The 20113-nt window shown below is 37.3% G+C and overlaps 1 protein-coding gene and 1 pseudogene across 4 annotated transcripts in view; both read left to right on the top strand.

Moving 5' to 3' along the window:
• XPR1 (xenotropic and polytropic retrovirus receptor 1) overlaps window positions 1-20113 on the top strand; it is a 234292-nt gene that overhangs the window by 80734 nt on the left and 133445 nt on the right. Inside the window, exon 3 of one of the 4 annotated variants that reach the window (XM_040636320.1) lies at window positions 3449-3479. The exons of the other annotated variants lie outside the window; for them this stretch is intronic. Within the exon in view, the coding sequence (XP_040492254.1) occupies window positions 3449-3479 (31 nt within the window). The remainder of the gene's footprint in view (window positions 1-3448; window positions 3480-20113) is intronic. 4 annotated transcript variants of the gene reach the window in all.
• LOC121103708 lies at window positions 12548-14877 on the top strand (annotated as a pseudogene).

Raw genomic sequence — 20113 nt, 5'->3', positions numbered from 1 at the left:
AAGAAACTTAAACAAATATGGTTTCTCTTACACATGCTGCTGCTAGTTGAAGTACCATGATAGCTAGAGAAATACTACTTAGCTAAAATAAGCACTACTTGAAACGCTAAACCCCAGAAAAAGATGCCATTAATTAGTGAATGAAATAATCATTATGTTGAGAGGCAGTATCTACTTTAATATTTCCTCAATTGTCATCAATTTAATATCAGCCTTTCAAAAAAACTTATAAGATGTATACTTAATTGATAACAGAAATGTTGTTAAAACGTGGTGGTGTGGGAAATACATCTTTGATTCTTAGAAGCACTGTAGTTTTTTGGTTCTACAAACCCATTGCCATACAACTCACATCTTAGCATAGAATAATCCTCCATGGTGAAATAAGGATTGACCGTTTTAGACCTTGATTTTATTCAGCATTATAAATGATAACCTGTGTAGGTTAGTTATTATTTCTGTTTTACAGATGAGAGAAACAGTCAAAGAAAGGTTTGGAGTATCTTTTCCCTGTTCTGACATTTAATAAGAAAGAGGTGGCACCAGGATTTTGAGTTGGGTAATGTTGATTCCAGAGGTTTTGCTCCTAATCAGTACACTTCCAAGTTGCTAAATTCAATTTTGGATTAGTTGAATTTAAGGTGTCTTTGGGACAGCTAATAGATGTTCAGCATGGTGTATAAGTCTAGATCTCAGTAAGTGGTGATATGGGCCAGAGATAAAGATTTTGATGTCTTCCTTAATAGGTGGTAGACTTTCGTTGGAAGAACCAACCCTGAAGATTAGTATCTTGGAAACCATGATGAGGGATAGGGTGTCAAGAACTATGAATGGTCAGTATTGTGAAATGCAGCAGAAGGAGCTCAGAAGATATGGATTGAAAAGGGTCTATTTGTCTTAGCAGCAATAAGAATGTCATTTGTGACTTGCGAAACGACGTATTTAATCAGCACTGCCTCTCTGTATTAGAAGGGAAGCTGAAGTACGAAAATATTAACCTTAGAATGTGACCTTAATTGGAAATTTGTAACTTTTATTTATTTATTTGGTCTTTGCAGATGTAATTAGTTAAGGATCTTGAGGTCCTTGTCTATAATGAGCCAGTGAGGAATGACAGAGATGCAATTTAGTTCTCTTTACTACTCATAAGGGAGATTTGATCTTTAATATGTTTTTAATGTGACTTCATGGAATAATGCCTGTTGAATTGCAAAACCTACTTGAATTCAGAAATACATATTGTCAGACAGAATGTGTCTGTTCTGTATTTCATAGTCCAAGTCTATTTGAAACTGATCAAATAGTGTCTTTTTAAGTGATTTTAAACAGATTTGGGTATTACATTATGTCTCTCTCTAAACATTTAACTTGTTTAGACTTAACAAAAATTGATTTCCAATTAACACCAGATTTCATAAGAGAGAAAATATTAGCTAAATAATTAATTCTATGAGATGATATGTATTCCAAACAAAAACAGGCAACATCTGTTAATTCAGTTACACGAGGACAAGATTGAGCTTAGTCCTTTAAAGTTTTAAATATTGTTCAGAATTTTTATTTCAGACATCTTTTAGGTACATTTAGTGCTAATACTATGTCTTACCAAAACTTGAAGTCTTTGATTTGTATAGTCATTAAGTGTTTTTACTGATTGATCAAAGGGTGAAAGCAGATCAGCTGACATTCTCTTAACTTGAACTCCTTCCTGATGATTTCCTTCATCTATAATATAATGATAATTCATTATATTAATTTTTATTATCTTCACTCTTAATAACTGAGGTACTAGTTTTAAAAATTGACTTATAAATAAGATAGGAATAAATTATGTTCAGAACAGTTTTAGTATGTGTTCCATTTTATTCTAATTATGTGAAATTTTGTAATTCACAGTATAGTAAGATGTTTCAGAGGATTTTGAAGGTCTGCTAGTTTCAGCCCCCATCCATTGCATGAATTCCTTTTACATTATTATTGAGATGGTCTTATAGTCTTCTTTTCATACCTCCAGGGATAGATCATTACCTCTCAAGGTATACAGCGGCCAGTCTTGTGTGACTACCATATACTAGACATGGCATTGAACAAAATATACACTTGCCCTGTCTTCATGGAGTCTGTGACCCAGCAGTGATTTTAAATAAGTAATTAAAAGCATGTAAGCACTGTGAAGAAGAAATACATAGTGCTATAGAGTAATATGACAAGGAAATTTAACATAACCTGGGGGGTTCAGAGAATGTTGTGTTAAGGTATTAATCTTTTAGCTGACATTTGGAGGATAAATGGGTTAGGAAAAAAGGTGGGGCAGTTTTTCAAGTTGAGGAAAGAGCATGTACCAGAATCTAGAGTTAAGCATGGCACGTTCAAGGAACCTAAGACAATTACAGTGAGAGGGCATTCTTCTCATCGCTGTGGGAAACCTAGCATGTCTCTTATATATTGAGGACTAAAGGAACCTTTTAAGGATTTGCAGATTTGGAAGGTCAGCATTAGCAGTGGTGAAATAGTTCCCTTAAGTGACTTTATAAGAATTGGACATCAACAAAGTAGGGACAGGATGTGAAGAACATAAGAACACCTCTCACAAATAACTGGGGTGAGGATGGGGGAGTAGAGACCAAAAGAGATAAGAGATTTTATTCAAGTAAGGGCAACAGGTTGTAAACATTGGAGTTAGCACTAATACACCCAGAGGCTGGTAAGACTGGAGAAATTCAGGTTATATATTACCTAAAATGGCATTTTTAAAAACAAATGGTTAGGCAAAAGTTATTTTCTTCCTTTTTGTTTCATGTCTCTCCTTGCTGGGAAATGTAGTGGTAATAGTGATAATATAAATTGATATGGTTATTTGATTGCTTGACATTTTATTTTTTTAAGGTTTTTTTTTTTTTTTTTTAATTTATTTGTCAGAGAGAGAGAGTGTGTGCAAGCGGGGGGAGCAGCAGGCAGAGGGAGAAGCAGGCTCCCCAATGAGCAAGGAGCCCGATGCGGGGCTCCATCCCAGGACCCTGGGATCATGACCTGAGCCGAAGGCAGACACTTAACCGACTGAGCCACCCAGGAGTCCCTGCTTGACATTTTAAATTTTATTTTTTAAGTTAACATACAGTAAGGTTTACTTTTTTGGGGTGTACAGTTCTATGAATTTTAGCATATGTAAAGTCTGTGTAGTCACCACCACAATGAAGGTACAGAGTAGTTCTGTCATCCCCAAATCCTTGAGCTGTCCCTGTGCAGTCACACTTTCCCCCTACACATAACCCCCTATAGTTTTGTCTTTTTAGAGTGTCGTATAAGTAGTAGAATAATATGTATGTAACATTTGGCTTCTTTTGTACTGTGTAAGTCCTTTGTGATTCATGCAAGTTGTTCCTTGTATCAATAATCCATTCCTTTTATTACAGGCTTTTGTGTGAATATAAGTTTTTTATTTCTCTAGATACTCAGAAGTGGGATTGCTTGGTCATTTGGTAAGTCAATGTTTAACTTTATAAGAAACTGCCAAAGTGTTTTCCAGAGTGGCTGTTTCATTTTGCATTCCCGTTGGCAACATATGAGTACCAGTTGTTCTGTATCCTTGTCAACACTTGATACAGTATTTTTTATTTTAGCCATTCTAATATGTGTGTAAATGGTATCTCATTGTAGTTCTATTTTTTAGAGTCTTTCTTATAATTTACATAACATAAAATTACTCATTTAAAGTGTACAATTTGGATGTTTTTAGTATATTCAGAGTAGTGCAAGCATCACCACAGTCTTAAATTTAGAACATTTTCATCACTGTGGTTTTCTTTTGCATTTCTCTAGTGGCTAATGGTGTTCAGTGTCTTTTCACTTGCCATCTCTGTTTTGTAGTCTTTTTGTCCATTTTTTATTTGTGTTGTCTGTATTTTTCCTGTTGAGCGTTGAAAGTTCCTTATGTATTCTGGATGCAAGTACTTTGTTGATTATATGTACTGTAAATATTTTCTCCCAGTCTGTAGCTTGTCTTTTCATTTTTTATTTTATTTTTCTTAAAGATTTTATTTATTTGTGAGAGAGAAAGAGAGTGAGCAAGTGAGAGAGAGAGCATGAGCAGGGTGAGGGGCCGAGGGAGACAGAGAAACAGACTCCCTTCTGAGCAGGGAGCCCAATGTGGGGCTCAATCCCAGGACTCTGGGATGATGACCTGAGCTGAAGGCAGACACTTAATTGGCTGAGCCACCCAGATGCCCCATCTTTTCATTCTTTTAACAGTGTCTTTTGCACAGCAAAAGTTTTTAATTTCGATGAGGTTCCATTTTTCAGTTTTATCATTTTGGTATCATCCCTAAGATCTCTTTGCCTAACCTCTGGTCACAAAGATTTTCTCCTTTATTCTCTTCTAAAAGTTTTACAGTTTTACATTTAGTTCGGTCATCTCATTTGAGCTAATTTTTATAGAAGGTGTGAGGTTTACGCCAGTTCATTTTCTTACATATGGTTGCTCACTTGTTCCAATATGATTTGCTGGGAAGATGCTCCTTTCTGCTTGAATTGCCTTCTGCACCTTTGTCAAGAATTAATTTGCCAGATTTTGGAGGGTCTATTTCTGGACTCTGTTCTTTTTCATTGTTCTCTGTTTCTGTCCATCCTTTTGCCAGTACTGTAGTATGAACATTTTCTTGGTTATGTCTTACAATCAGATACTGCGATTTCTCTGACTTTCTTGTTGTTCTTCAGAAATTTAATGGTTTATCTAGTTCTTTTGCCTTTCAATATGAATTTTAGACTCAGTTTATCTATTTATACCAAAAAAAATCCTCCTGGCATATTGATTGGAAGTATGTTAAATCCCGTGGATCAGTTTAGAGAGAGTTGACTTCTTTACTGTTTAGTCTTCTCCATGACCTGTGGTAAGTCTCTCCATTTAAGTCGTCTTTTATATATTTCATCAATGGTTTATAGTTTCCAAGGTACAGATCCTATGCATATTTTGTTATATTTGTACTTGATTGTTTCCTTTTGTTAAAGCTATTGTAAATGGTGTTGTGTGTGTTTTTTTAAAGATTTGTTTCTTTATTTTAGAGAGAGTGAGAAAGAGCATGAGGAGGGGGAGGGGCAGAGGGAGAAGGAGAGAGAAAATCTCAAGCAGACTCCCTGGTGAGCATGGAGCCTGACATGAAGCTCAGTCTCATGACCCCGAGATCATGATCCCAGCTGAAATCAAGAGTCCAACACAACCTACTTAGCCACCCACATGCCTGTGGTGTTGGTTTTAAAATTTAATTTGCCAGCTGTTCATCGCTGATGTATACAGATATGATTGTTGTTTTTTTTTTAATGTGTTGACCTTCTATCCTGTGACTGAAAACTCACTTATGAGTTTTAGGGGTTCTTGGTAGATTCCTTGGGGTTGTCTACATAAACAGTTATATTATCTGAGAACAGGGGCAGTTTTATGTCTTCCTTTCCAATCTGTATGCCTTCTCTTCCTTTTTCTTAAATTATTGCACTGACCAACACTTCCAGTATGATGTTGTATAGGTGTGGTGAGAGTGACTGTCCTTTTTCCTTATTCCCATCTTAGTCTTCACCATTTAGTATATTAGCTGATGTTTTACCCCCAGAGATGCCTTTTTATCAGATTGTGGAAATTTCCTTCTATTCCTAGTTTGCTAAATGTTTTTACTGTTGAAGGATATGGAATTTTATCAGATGCTTTTTCTGCATCAAATGATATTATCACGTGGTTTATATTTTTATACCATTCATAGGATGGACTACGTTGCTTGATTTTCAAATATTGAGCTATTTTTACATTCCTGGGATCTACCCCACTTAGTCGTGGTGTATTATTGTTTCTGTATATTGCTGGATTAAATTATCTAATAGTTTGTTGAGGATTTTAAAAATTTCTATCCAAGAAGGATATTGGTCTGTAGTTATCTTCACCTGTGCCATCTTTGTCTAGTTCTGGTATCAGGTAAACATCATTACCCTAAAATGAGTTGGGAAGTATTGTCTTCTGTTTTTTGGAAGATATCTGATAGTTTGGTATTCTTCATTAAATATTTTTATAGAATCCATCATTGAAATCATCTGGGTCTAGAGATTTTGTTTTTGGAAAATTGTTTTTGTGATTATCTAATTTCTTTAGCGGTTGTAAGACTCCTTAGGTTATCTATTTCATCTCGTGTAAATTTTGGCATTTTGTGGTTTTCTAGGAATTGGTCCATTTCATCTAAGGTGTTGAGTTTATGTGCATAGAATTGTTTGCACTATTTCTCTATTATTTTTTTAATGTCTGGGGTCTGTAGTTAAATCCCCTATTACATATTAAATGTTGGTAATTTGTGTCTTCTTTTTTCTCTGTTAGTTTTGCTTGACTTTTTTTTAAATCAATTTTTTAATTTATAAAGATAAGCTAGCTTTTGATTTCACTGATTATTGAGTTTTTTTGTTTTTAATTTGAGCAATTTCTGTTGTTTTCTTTTTTCCGTTATTTTGATTGCCTTGAATTTATTTTATTTATTTTTTTAGTTTCTTAATGTGGAAGTTTAGATTATTGATTTGAGACCTTTTCTTCTTTTCCCATATAAGTATTTTATACCATAAATTTCCCTCTAGACACTCCTTTGGTGCATTTCTCAAATTTTGGTATGTTGTAGTCTCATTTTCATTCAGTTCAAAATATTTTTATTTTCCTTGATTCCTTTTACACCTATGGGTTATCTAGAAGTAAGTGTGATTTCCATGTGTTTGGAGATTTTGTTGCTGTCTTTTTATTATTAATTTCTAAATCTTTTATGGCTTAAAGGAACATGCTTTATATAATTTCAATTCTTTTAAATTTGCTAAAGCTTATTTAACGACACAGGATAGGGTCTATCTTGGTGAATGTTCCATGTGTACATTTTCAAAAGAATAAAATGATGTTGTTAGGTGGAGTGTTCTTTAAATGCCAGATCCAGTTGGTTGAAGCTATTGTTCAGTTCCTCTTTGTTCTTGTTAATATTCTGTCTGCTCTCTTTACTGATTACTGAAGGAGATATGTTGAAGCCTCCAACTGTAATTATGGATTTGTCTATTTCTCCTTTTAGTTTTGTAAATTTTGGCTTCATATATTTTGAAACTCTCATTGTTAGATACATACATATTAGGAAGTTAGGAATTCTTGATGAATTGGCTTGTTTCATTATGTGATGAATTTCATACCTGGTAATTTTCTTGGGTCTGAAGTCTACTTTGATATTAATTAGCCACTTAATATTTCTTTTAATTAGTGTTTGTGTGGTATGTATTTTTCTGTCCTTTTACTTTAAAACTACTTATATCATTATGTGTAAGGTGGGTTTCTTGTAGACATAGAAATAGTTGGATAGGGAGGAAAAAAGATGGCGGAGGAGTAGGGGACCCCTTTTTCAGCTGGTCCCCTGAGTCGAGCTGGATATGTACCAGACCATCCTGAAAACCCACGGGATCAGCCTGAAACGCAGAGGATACATCTGGATCTCTACAAACGAATATCTCCAGCACTGAATATTGAGGTACGAAGTGGGGAGCCGTGAATCCGCGCACAGATATCGGAAGATAAACGGAAGGGGGAGGGAGCCGCTGCGCTTGGGCACCGGGAAACAGTAGCCACCTGCACTGGGGAGTGGCTGGACTCGCAGACTGGCACCCACGAGAAAGCAGACTGAGACCGTGAGCCCGGGAACGCATGTGACCAGACTGAAAACCAGGGCGCCGGAGTGCTCACTGGAACCGGACTGATACCGGGAGCTCGGGAGCGCGTGCGACCAGACTGAAAACCGGCACTCCAGAGCACGCACGAACCACACTGAAACAGGGAGCTCAGGAGCGTGCATGGGACTGGGGGCGGCTGGCGGTGTTAGAAGCACAAAGGACAGAGACGTGCCGGCCCTGGAAGTGAGGGCTGGGAGAGGGGCTGTGGGGCGCACAACCCATGACACTGCAGGGTTTTTGGCAGCACCGACAGAAACAGAGTTAAAGGGGCCAAGAGAGCTCAGTGGAAAGCAGACTGCGATCTCTCTGTTCTGAGACAGAGGCTAGGATACAGCCACTGCTGCTCTGACTCTCAGAAGAGACACAGAAAACCGCCAGGGAAAGCCACCACAGAACAAAAGCCCAGAAATACCAGCTCACAATGTGCCCATCCCCACCCCCCTTCGCAGGGGACAGGGCGACTCTACCTAAACAGGGTTGCTTGAATATCAGCGCGGCAGGCCCCTCCCCCAGAAGGCAGGCTGAAAAATCAAGAAGCCCACATCCCTAAGGTCCCTATAAAACAAGTGCACACTGCCTGGGTCCTGGTCAATAATTTGGGCTCTGGGCAGCCCTGCAACCTCTCCTCATCAGAATGACAAGGAGGAGAAATCCCCCCCAGCAAAGAAAAGATAATGAGTCTGTGGCCTCTGCCACAGAACTGATGGATATGGATATAACCAAATTGTCAGAAATGGAGTTCAGAGTAACAATGGTCAAGATGATGTGTAGACTTGAAAAAAAATATTAACGAAAATATTAACGAGAATATAGAATCTCTAAGGGTGGAAATGAGAGCGAATCTGGCAGAAATTAAAAATGCTGTGAATCAAATGCAGTCAAAACTAGATGCTCTGATGGCCAAGGTAAGTGAGGCAGAAGAACAAATTAGTGAATTGGAGGATGGGATGGTAGAAGAGAAAGTTAAAACAGAAACTTGGCTCAAAAAAATCCAATCTCAAGAATGTAGATTACTGGAGATTACTGACTCAATGAAACATTCCAGTGTCAGAATCATCAGCATCCCCGAGGGGGTGGAGAAAGAGAGAGGTCTAGAAGAGATATTTGAACAAATTGTAGCTGAAAACTTCCCTAATCTGACAAAGGAAACAAGCATTCGTGTCCAAAAGGCAGAGAGGACCCCTCCCAAGGTCGACCACGGCAGACCTACACCACATCACGTCATAGTGCAATATGCAAATATTAGATCCAAGGATACAGTATTGAAAGCGGCCAGGGCAAAAAGATTTCTCACATACAGAGGAAAAAATACCAGATTAACGTCAGACCTGTCTACAGAGACATGGCAGGCTAGGAAGGGGTGGCAGCATATTTTCAAAGCTCTATCCCAGAAAAACATGCAGCCAAGGATCCTTTATCCAGCAAGGCTGTCATTCAGAATTGATGGAGAGATAAGGGTCTTCCAGGATAGGCAGAAACTGACCGAATTCGTAACCACGAAACCAGCACTACAGGAGATATTAAGGGGGGTTCTATAAAAGTAAAAAGGCCCCAAGAGTGATACAGAACAGAAATTTATAATCTGTAGAAACAAAGACCTCACAGGCAACGTGACATCATTAAAATCATATCTCTCAATAATCACTCTCAATGTGAATGGCCTAAATGCTCCCATAAAACGCCACAGGATTGCAGATTGGATAAAAAGACATGACCCATCCATTTGCTGTCTACAAGAGACTCATCTTGAACCTAAAGGTACATCCAGACTGAAAGTGAAGGGATGGAGAACCATTTTTCATGCCAATGGACCTCAAAAGAAAGCTGAGGTAGCAATTCTCATATCAGACGGATTAGATTTTAAACTAAAGACTGTAGTTAGAGATACAGAAGGACACTATATTATTCTTAAAGGATGTATCCAACAAGTGGATATGACAATTATAAATATCTATGCCCCCAACAGGGGAGTAGCAAGATACAGAAAGCAACTCTTAACCAGAATAAAGAGACATATAGATAAAAATACGTTAATAGTAGGGGACCTCAACACTCCGCTATCAGCAATAGACAGATCACCTAAGCAGAAAATCAACCAAGAAACAAGAGCGTTGATTGACATACTAGACCAGATGGACCTCATAGATATATATAGAACACTATACCCCAGAACAACAGAATACTCATTCTTTTCAAATGCACATGGAATGTTCTCCAGAATAGACCATATACTGGGTCACAAAACAGGCCTCAACCGATACCAAAAGACTGAAATTATTCCCTGCATATTCTCAGAACACAATGCTTTGAAATTGGAACTCAATCACAAGGAAAAATTTGGAAGAAACGCAAACACTTGGAAACTAAGAACCATCCTGCTCAAGAATGATTGGATAAACCAGGAGATTAAAAATCAATTTAAACAATTTATGGAGATCAACGAGAATGAAAACACAATGGTCCAAAACCTGTGGGACCTGCAAAGGCAGTCCTAAGGGGAAAATACATAGCCATCCAAGCCTCACTCAAAAGATAGAAAAATCTAAAATGCAGTTTTTGTATTCTCACCTCAAGAAGCTGGAGCTGGAACAGAAGAACAGGCCTAACCCTCGCACGAGAAAGCAGTTGATCAAGATTAGAGCAGAGATCAATGAATTAGAAACCAGGAGCACAGTGGAGCAGATCAAGAGAACTAGAAGCTGGTTCTTTGAAAGAATAAATAAGATCGATAACCTACTGGCAAGACTTATTCAAAAGAATAGAGAAAGGACCCAAATTAATAAAATTATGAATAAAAAGGGAGAGGTCACAACCAACACCAATGAAAGGAAGGATCATTAGAAACTTTTACCAACAGCTTTATGCCAATAAATTAAACAACCTGGAAGAAATGGATGCCTTCCTGGAAACCTATAAACTACCAAGACTGAAACAGGAAGAAATTGATTTTTTAAACAGACCAATTAATTATGAAGAGATTGAAGCAGTTATCAAAAACCTCCCGAAAAACAAGAGGCCAGGGCCTGATGGATTCCCCCGGGGAATTCTACCAAACATTCAAAGAAGAAATAATACCCATTCTCCTGAAGCTGTTTCAAAAAATAGAAACAGAAGGAAAACTACCAAACTCATTCTATGAGGCCAGTATTACCTTGATCCCCAAACCAGGCAAAGACCCCATCAAAAAGGAGAATTACAGACTGATATCCCTGCTGAATATGGACGCCAAAATTCTCAACAAGATCCTAGCTAATAGGATCCAACAGTACATTAAAAGGATTATTCTTCATGACCAAGTGGGATTCATCCCCGGTATGCAAGGGTGGTTCAACATTCGCTAGTCGATCAGTGTGATAGATCATATCAACAAGAAAAGAGTCAAGAACCATATGAGCCTCTCAATAGATACAGAAAAAGCATTTGACAAAATACAGCATCCTTTCCTGATTAAAACCCTTCAGAGTGTAGGGATGGAGGGTACATTCCTCAGTTTCATAAAAACCATCTATGAAAAGCCTACAGCAAATATCATTCTCAATGGGGAAAAGTTGGAAGCCTTCTCTTAAGATCAGGAACACCACAAGGTTGCCCACTCTTGCCATTATTATTCAACATAGTACTAGAAGTCCTTGCAACAGCAATCAGACAACAAAAAGGGGTAAAAGGTATCCAAATCGGCAAAGAAGTCAGACTGTCTTCGCAGATGACATGATATACTCTATATGGAAAACCCAAAAGAATACACCCCCGAACTACTAGAAGTTATAGAACAATTCAGTAATATGTCAGGATACAAAATCAATGCTCAGAAATCAGTTGCATTTCTATACATGGTTTGTTGTGCCTGGGGGCACCTGGGTGGCAGAGTCAGTGAAGCCTGTGACTCTTGGTTGCCGCACAGTTATGATCTCGGGGTCACAAGATTGAGTCCCACCTCAGGCTCCCTGCTTAGGGCAGAGTCTGCTTGGGATTCTCTCTCCCTGTCCCCCGTCCCTCCTTACATGCAGACACGTTTGTGTGCACGTTCTCTCTCTCTCAAATAATATCTTCAAAAAAAATTATTATATCCATTGCCTGTTATTGTTAGTAACACAAACATTGAGGAACTATTCTAAACTACAGGCTTACCTCATTTTATTGCACTTTGCTTTATTGAACTTCACAGATACTGCATTCTTTAAAAATTGAAGGTTTGTGGCAGCCCCGCATTAAGCAAGTTTATTGGCACTATTTTTTCCAACAGCATTTGCTCACTTCATATCTTAGTGTCACATTTTGATAATTCTTATGATATTTCAAGCTTTGTCATTATTATTTGAATTGCTTCAATTTCACGATAAAACTTTAATGGATGAGGAGTTACTTCCTACGGATGAGCAAAGACGGTGGTTTCTTGAGAGGGAATCTACTCCTGGTGAAGATCATTGAAATGACAACAAAAGATTTAGAATATTACATAAACATAGTTGATTAAATAGTGGTAGAGTTTGGGATGATTGACTCCAATTTTGAAAGACGTTCTTCTGCAGGTAAAATGCTGTCAAATAGCATCACGTGCTACAGAGAAATCATTTGTGAAAGGACGAGTTAATCAGTATGGCAAACTTCATTAGTTTTGTTGTTGATTTGTTTTGGTTTTTTTTTTTAAAGATTTTATTTATTTATTTGAGAGAGAGAGACAGAGAGAACATGAGCAGGGGGAGGGGCAGAGGCAGAGGTAGAAGCAGACTCACTGCTGAGCAGGGAGCCAGATGCGGGACTCTATCCCAGGACCTGGAGATCATGACCTGAGCTGAAGGCAGATGCTTAACTGACTGAGCCACCCAGGTGCCCAGGCAAACTTCACTGTTGTCTTATTTTAAGAATTGCCCAAGCTGTTGGGCAGCAGTAGTTGGGCAGCCACTCAGGGTGGGTCAGGGCGGTCTCCTGCTGCTTCCTGGCCTTAACCATGGCTGACAAGATCCCCAGGAAGGCCAACCGCTCAGTGCTTGCTGGGCACACCCACGGCATCAGCACGTCCGTGTCCCTCAGAGTGGCCGCCATCACCTCCAAACCTGGGGGTAGCAGTGCCTCCAAGAAATTAGTGATCAAGAATTTCTGAGACAGGCCTGACTTTCCTGATAACTACATTCAGGACATCTGGAGAAGCTTCTTGAGGCAGTGAAAGCCATACATACAAGTAGTATCTCCATCAGATAGAACCTCAAAAAACTACCAAGCTGTTGAAAATCTGTTCTTACAAAGTTTCCTCAACACTCTACAAACAGCTGTGCCAGGTCTGTGAAGATCATGTCCAAGCACAGATCTTTCAGTTTAGAGAAGACTCACCAGATAATGTTTTATTTTTAAAGAAGATTAACACATGCTGGCAAGATCATTGCATACAAATGATCATGATCAGAAGTATTTTCCTGTTTTTGCTTTGCACTTATGTACTTCAGAATTCCATGCTTCCTTCTATCTGGGATATGGGATTAGAACTTTTTAGAAACCATATCATTAGTGATAAAATGGTTCATAGTAAAAGTAGTATTGATGTAATTCTGCTATTAACTGAACAAGAATGAAGCAGTGAAGCAGTGGATAGAAGTTTATTGAAAAGTCTACTGAGTGTGCTCTCTGACCTTCAGGTATATAAAGATTCATTTGAACTGAAATTTTTGGAAGAAACTACTTGTTTATATGCTGCAGAAGGCCAGAATATGTTAACCATGTAAATAAGCGTTAGAGGAAGAGGGAGACTGAGTAATCACATATTCAGACCACAGCATACAGAAACCACTGATTGCTTTTGTGGAGAAACACGTATTAGGAGAACATTGAACAGCAATTCTGTAGAAAGGGCTTGACCATCTCCTTGATGAGAACAGTGTGCTGAGCTCACTCAGATATACCAGCTGTTCAGCCATGTGACACCTGGGCAGCAAATTCTGCTGCATCACTGGAGCGACTACATCAAGACTTCTGGGACAACAGGTGTTATCAGTCCTGAAAAAGGCAAAACTGTGGTACAGGACCTGCTAGATGTTAAGGATCATGTGGACCATGTGAGAGAAGTGTGCTTTCAGAGGAACAAGAAGTTCATCAACTTGATGAAGGAATCCTTTGAAACATTTATCAACAAGAGGCCAAATAAGCCCGCAGAATTGATAGCAAAGCATGTTGATTCAAAATCAAGAGCAAGTAATAAAGAAGCAACAGACGAAGAGCTGGAGACAAGGTTATGATAATATTCGGGTTCATTCACAGTAAAGATTTCTTTGAAGGCTTTTATAATTGGCAAAACGACAACTCATTGGAGAAAGCACCTCGGTGGATGCTGAAAAATCTATGTTGTCAAAACTAAAGCATCAATGTGGTGCTGCTTTCACCAGCAAGCTGGAAGGCATGTTCAAGGACATGGAGCTCTCCAAGGACATCATGGTTCATTTCAAGCAGTATATGCAGAATCAAAATGACCCAGGCTCTATAGACCTAACAGTGAATAGACTTATGATGGGATACTGGCCAACATATACACCTATGGAAGTGCATTTAACTCTAGAAATGGTTAGACTTCAGGAAGTATTTAAGACATTTTATCTCAGAAAGCACAGGGATAGAAAACTTCAGTGACAAACTACATTGGGGAATGTTGTTTAAAAAGCAAGTTTAAGGAAGGAAAGGAGTTCCAGGTGTTCATCTTCCAGGTACTGGTGCTTCTCATGTTCAGTGAAGGGGGTAGGTTCAGTTTTGAAGAAATAAAAATGGCCATGAGAATAGAGGACAGTGGACTTCAAAGAACATTACAGTCTCTGGCCTGTGGCAAAGCACGAGTTCTGGTTAAAAGCCCCAAAAGGAAGGAGATGGAAGATCGGGGCACATTCATGTTCAGCGGGGAAATCAAATACAAGTTGTTTCAAATAGCAGCCAGATCCAGATGAAGGAAACCGTTGAAGAACAAGTCAGCACCACTGATAGTGTTTCAGGAAAGACAGTATCAGATTGACCCTGCTATTGTTAGAATAATGAAGATGAGAAAGACTCTTTGTCATAATCTTCTAGTTTCTGAATTGTATAATCAGTGAAATTTCCAGTAAAGCCTAGAGATTTTAAAAAGAATTGAATTACTTATTGACAGACTATATGGAGAGAGATAATCACCACTACATGGCCTGATGTGTTGGCCAACTGCTTTCTCTCAGTGAGACACTAGAATGTATCTTCAGAGCAATGAAGCATTTCTGTGCTATCTCCAAGACTTCTGAGATTGAGCCAGATGAAGACTTTTGGAATAGAAAGCAAAGAGATGATTTTTCTTGGATCACCCTTCACAAAGCTTAAGGGTTTGCAAATGGCATATGTGTCTTTCCCTCCAGTTCTCCCTCTTAACTCTTTTCGCTGTTTGAATTGTTTTTGTTGCTTTGTGCAGAATGACTTTGAGATTGGACAAGAAGATATTGGTTAAAAGAGGTTCCTTTGTAAGATGTTGCTCTTGTGGCAGAAAGTTGAAAGTTTGGTTTGGTGTCTGTGTGTGCTCATGAATGCATAGTTAAAAAGACCCTCTATGCTGCGTTCATGGGCTGCAGAGATGACTGGTGTACTCCTAAAGGCAGGATCTCTTAGTTGATGGGCACTTAGTTTTAGAAACAAGAACCCTTTGTTGGCGGGCATTAGGAAGAAACAATGTCAAAAGCTGGCTAATTAATTATGAAATGTAAATATTGGCATCTGTTTGTTTCCTTTATGTTCCATACATTTTAAACTCTGATGACTGACTTTTTAGAGTAAGATTTCTCAGTGTGCCAAGACAACACCGGGTCAGGTGTGCTTGCTGCGGTGAACCCATGACCATCTTTGTTCTTCTTCCGCTGAGTTGTTTGTAGATTTTCTGTTTAGGAGTTTGGGAGATAGTATGTTTGTGTTTACTCTTCTAAGATTGAGTCTAGCAGCCCCTGTTTTTTGCTTGGGGTAACTGCTGTTTGATTTTTTTTCACTGCAGTATTTGTAGGATTGGTTTGTTTTTACAGTCATGCGTTGTTCTTTGTTCTGTAACCACTGTGAAAAGTTTTATAGGAGTCTTAAAGTCTTGAAAATGTGAAGAAGTTATTTTGTTAAAAGATTAAAAGGATTTTGTTGGACTTGGTTTCATGTTTTGTGTATATATAGGTGCCATAACTAACAAATATGCTTTTCTAGTAACATTTAAGAGTGCTCTGTATATTACATAATAGTGCGCTTCATTTTGATTAAAAGCTACCATAGGAATTTTGATCATGGTATAAATGTTTAAAACAATATTTTCTGGAATATACCAAGTTTATATAATTTGATTTTGTGCTAAATTATTAAAAAGTTTCTCCCTTTTAGAAACATTTTATGGGTTTCCATGTGAAAATCCTCACCATTTAAGTATTGTCATTATTTATCTATTTGTAAATATTCATTTGTGAGTTCTTTAATATGTGGTCTATAAGAGACCGAACAGATTTTTACTTCTTAAATTTTATGTTCGTTGTCTCTAGAGATTGTTAATATTATAATTTAATGTAAACTTACTCTGAATAAAATTAGTTTAATTGGCCTTAAAAAAAAGAATAAAAGAATTGCCTGAGCCACCCCAGCCTTCCACAACTACCACCCTGATCAGTCAGCAGCCATTAACACTAAAGTAAGACCTTCCACCAGCAAAAAACTTGCTGAAAGTTCATTTTTTAGCATATGAAGTATTTTAATTACGATGTGTACATTGGTTTTTTTTAAGGCATAACGCTGTTGCACATTTAATAGACTACAGTACAGTGTAAACATAATTTGTATTTGCACTGGGAAACCAAAACATTAATTTGACTTGCATTTTGCAATATTAATTTTATTGCAGTGGTCTGGAACTGAACCCTCAATATCTCCAAGGTGTGCATGTATTATCTAATTCAGCAAAGAGGTTGCTTATATCACTGATGAATAAGTGAGGTTATGTCATATGTCATTGTTGTTTCACTTTCGTTTTATTCTTTAATGTAAGTGAAAACATCAGATAACATTAAGATTGGAATTACATTTGTTTATCCATTGCAACCCTAAGTTGGCTTCTCAGGAGTTTGGCAAAATCATCAGAGCATTCTGTGAGAATTAGTTGGCTCTAAGAATTTATAATAAAGAATATTATCTTATTATAATTTTTAAATTGTGTCCTACAGCCTTCAAAATTTATAATAAACACACATTTCATACACACACACACACACACACACACACACACCAGAGGGCTGATTATTAAACATTTATCAGCACACCACTGTGTCTAGCACAGAACAGGCATTCATTAAATGCTGCTTTCTTCTCTCTTTTATTCCCCTTTGGCCTTTTCAAACAGAATCAAAATATCTGCCATACTTTGTGTAATCAGGGTTGGTGAAAATAAAAATAGCACTGGCTTTACCTTCAAGTCTGTTACATTCTTCACTATTAACACTTCCACCAGTATTAAAACATATCTTAGTTAGAAGGACAAATGAAGATTTGAGGGAGTATGGTTTTCTTTTGAGTTCTGTTGCTGGGGAGCTTTAGGTAAAAATACCAGTACTCAATTATATTTCAAAAAGGGACATTAGCAGCATAAAGAATATAATGTTTATTGAATATTGAAAAACAACTGTGAATCATAGTGCTTGTCAACATTTTCTTGGAAATGTTTTCCCAAGAGTAATTTAAATTTTTGCTTTTATTTTGAAACTTTTTGTTCTTTTTCTCCCTTCTGTCCCCCTTCCGGTTTAATAAGGAAATGATTTTATTTAAAAAAAAAACCAAAAACCATTTTACACTGGTTACAATCACAGGCTGATTTTCTTTCACTCTAAAGGTAAATTATAGATTCTTTGACAACCTCATATTTTCTGTCATTATGATGATTTTTCTTCCCATTTTTAGTCTGGAGTAAAACATTTTTTAAAGCTGTTTGACAGGTGTTTTTTTTTTCTTACACATTAAGAATATATTGTAGGGGTCATATAGTTAGTCTTCTCACTTCCCCTGCCTTCATCTATTTTAAATAGAAGAAAAGCAGCTGTACTTCTGTAGTGCATAGCTGATTGCTTTCCAGCTCCCAAAGGAGACAAACTAATTACTAAACATAGAGAAGATGAAACATTGAGATACCTTTCTGTGTGGATTTAATAGTTACTAATCAGGGAAAAGTAGGCCTTTACACGTTTTAATCCTATTACTTCCAGAAGAATAACATAGAGTAATAATGTTTCCTCCTCACGTATATTTGCAAATATATACAGGAAGGATTGAATTATGTTGGCATCTTTGTAGAAAACTAAGTGACCATACATATGTGGGTCCCTTTCTGAGCGCTCTGTTGTATTCCACAGGGTTTATCCTTCTGCCAGTGTAACACTTGTCTTCATTACTATAGCTTCATAGTAAGGCTTGAAATTGGACAGTATAAATCTTCCAGCTTTTTTCTTCATTCTCAAAATTGTTTGGCTATTCTAGGTTTACTGCATTTCCAAATAAATCTTAAAATCTTGTCAAGTTTTGTTAAAAAAACAAAAATGCCTGCTGGGATTTTGATTGGGATTGCATTGAATCTGTAGATCATTTTGGTAAGAATTGACATATTAACAATGTTTAATGTAGTAATCCATGAACATGATGTATTTCTCCACTTATTTAAGTCTTGTTTACTTTGTCTTTGCAACGTTTTTAGTTTTCTTTTTTTTTTTTTAAGATTTTATTTATTTATTTGACAGAGATAGAGACAGCCAACGAGAGAGGGAACACAAGCAGGGGGAGTGGGAGAGGAAGAAGCAGGCTCCCAGCGGAAGAGCCCGACGCGGGGCTTGATCCCAGAACGTCGGGATCACGCCCTGAGCCGAAGGCAGACGCTCAACGACTGAGCCACCCAGGCGCCCCCGTTTTTAGTTTTCTAAGTAGTTTTAGTTCTCCACACTTTTTTTCCTCCACATTTTTATGTACAGATTTTGCCCAGTCTATCCCTAAGTATTTCATGTTTTTGATGTTATCATAGATGATAATATTTTTAAATTTTATTTTCTAACCGTTTGTTGATAGAGTGTAGAAACACAATTGAATTTCCTCGTTAAGTTCACTTATTCTAGTAGCATGTTTATAGATTTCTGAGGATATGGTACATACACATTATGTTGTGTGAACAAAAACAGTATTAATTTTTTTCATTTCTGATCCACATGCCTGTATTTTTTATAATTGTTACCCTGAAAGCTACAGGGCATTCCTTATTCATTTATGTAATTTTTGTCTAATCATTAGTAACTTCCTTAATTTGAGATCATAATGACCAAATTTTCTTGCTATTAGTAAATGGAGGAACTCTTTGGTATAGCTTTTTAAAAATAAGACCAGTCATTCAAAACACGCCTTTCATATCAGTACCTAGTAAATAATACTTGGAATGAATGTATTAGAAAACGTAAGTTCTAATTTTTTACAGAAAACTGAAGCTATTTCTTTGAAGCTTCTTTTAAGCTGCATCTTTTATCTGCTACTGTTTAAAAATTTAAGATGGATATTTTACATTAGTAGATTTATTTTGTGAGCCAAATAAGATTTACTTATAAAACAGCCAAACCTGCTGATAGCATTTTAAAATTTTGTGTGTTCTTCCATAATATACTTGTCACAGTGCATTACTGTTTTATATATTTCCTGGAAAATTAAATGTAGGTCACTTTCAGAGATAGAATAATTTAAGTGAACTAATAGTTCAGTTTACAGTGGCAGACCCTCTTTCCTGTAAGTAGAAAGAGCAGATGGCAATAATCATTGAAATAAATCTCATCAGCATGTCTGAAGTTTTAAATGTATAAGGGATGTTGAGCTCATCTTTCTTATAGACTGTTGAAATTTGTTTCCATCAAGGAGGAAGGAGAAAGGAAGAGTTAATATCTAAGGGGAATAAATGTGTCGCCCATAAGTCTGGGGATATGAGCTTGAACCCTTATAAATATAGAAAGCAATGTAATGATAGTATCATCTATGACACTTAATAATGGAAAAAGAGGAAGGAAATAGTATAAGAGAAAATAAGATTGAAGCTTCAATGAAAGTTGAATGTTTATTGTATTAATAATTAACCTTTACTTGCAGACTTGAATGCTAACCTTGGCTGGCAGAAGATGCAGTGGGATGGAAAAGGAATTTTGGTTATAAATAAGAACAAAGAGGGGCGCCTGGGTGGGTCAGTCCTTAAGCGTCTGCCTTCGGCTCAGTGCGTGACCCTGGAGTTCTGGGATCGAGCCCCTCATCAGGCTCCTCCACTGGGAGCCTGCTTCTTCCTCTCCCACTCTCCCTGCCTGTGTTCCCTCTCTTGCTGGCTGTCTCTCTCTGTGTCAAATAAATAAATAAAATCTTTTTTTAAAAAAAA

This window comes from Ursus maritimus, unplaced genomic scaffold (genome assembly GCF_017311325.1).
Source record: "Ursus maritimus isolate PB19 unplaced genomic scaffold, ASM1731132v1 scaffold_2, whole genome shotgun sequence".
Taxonomy (NCBI): Eukaryota; Metazoa; Chordata; class Mammalia; order Carnivora; family Ursidae; genus Ursus; species Ursus maritimus.
The sequence above is the reverse complement of the archived record's forward strand: the minus strand, read 5'-3'. Positions and strand labels throughout refer to the sequence as shown.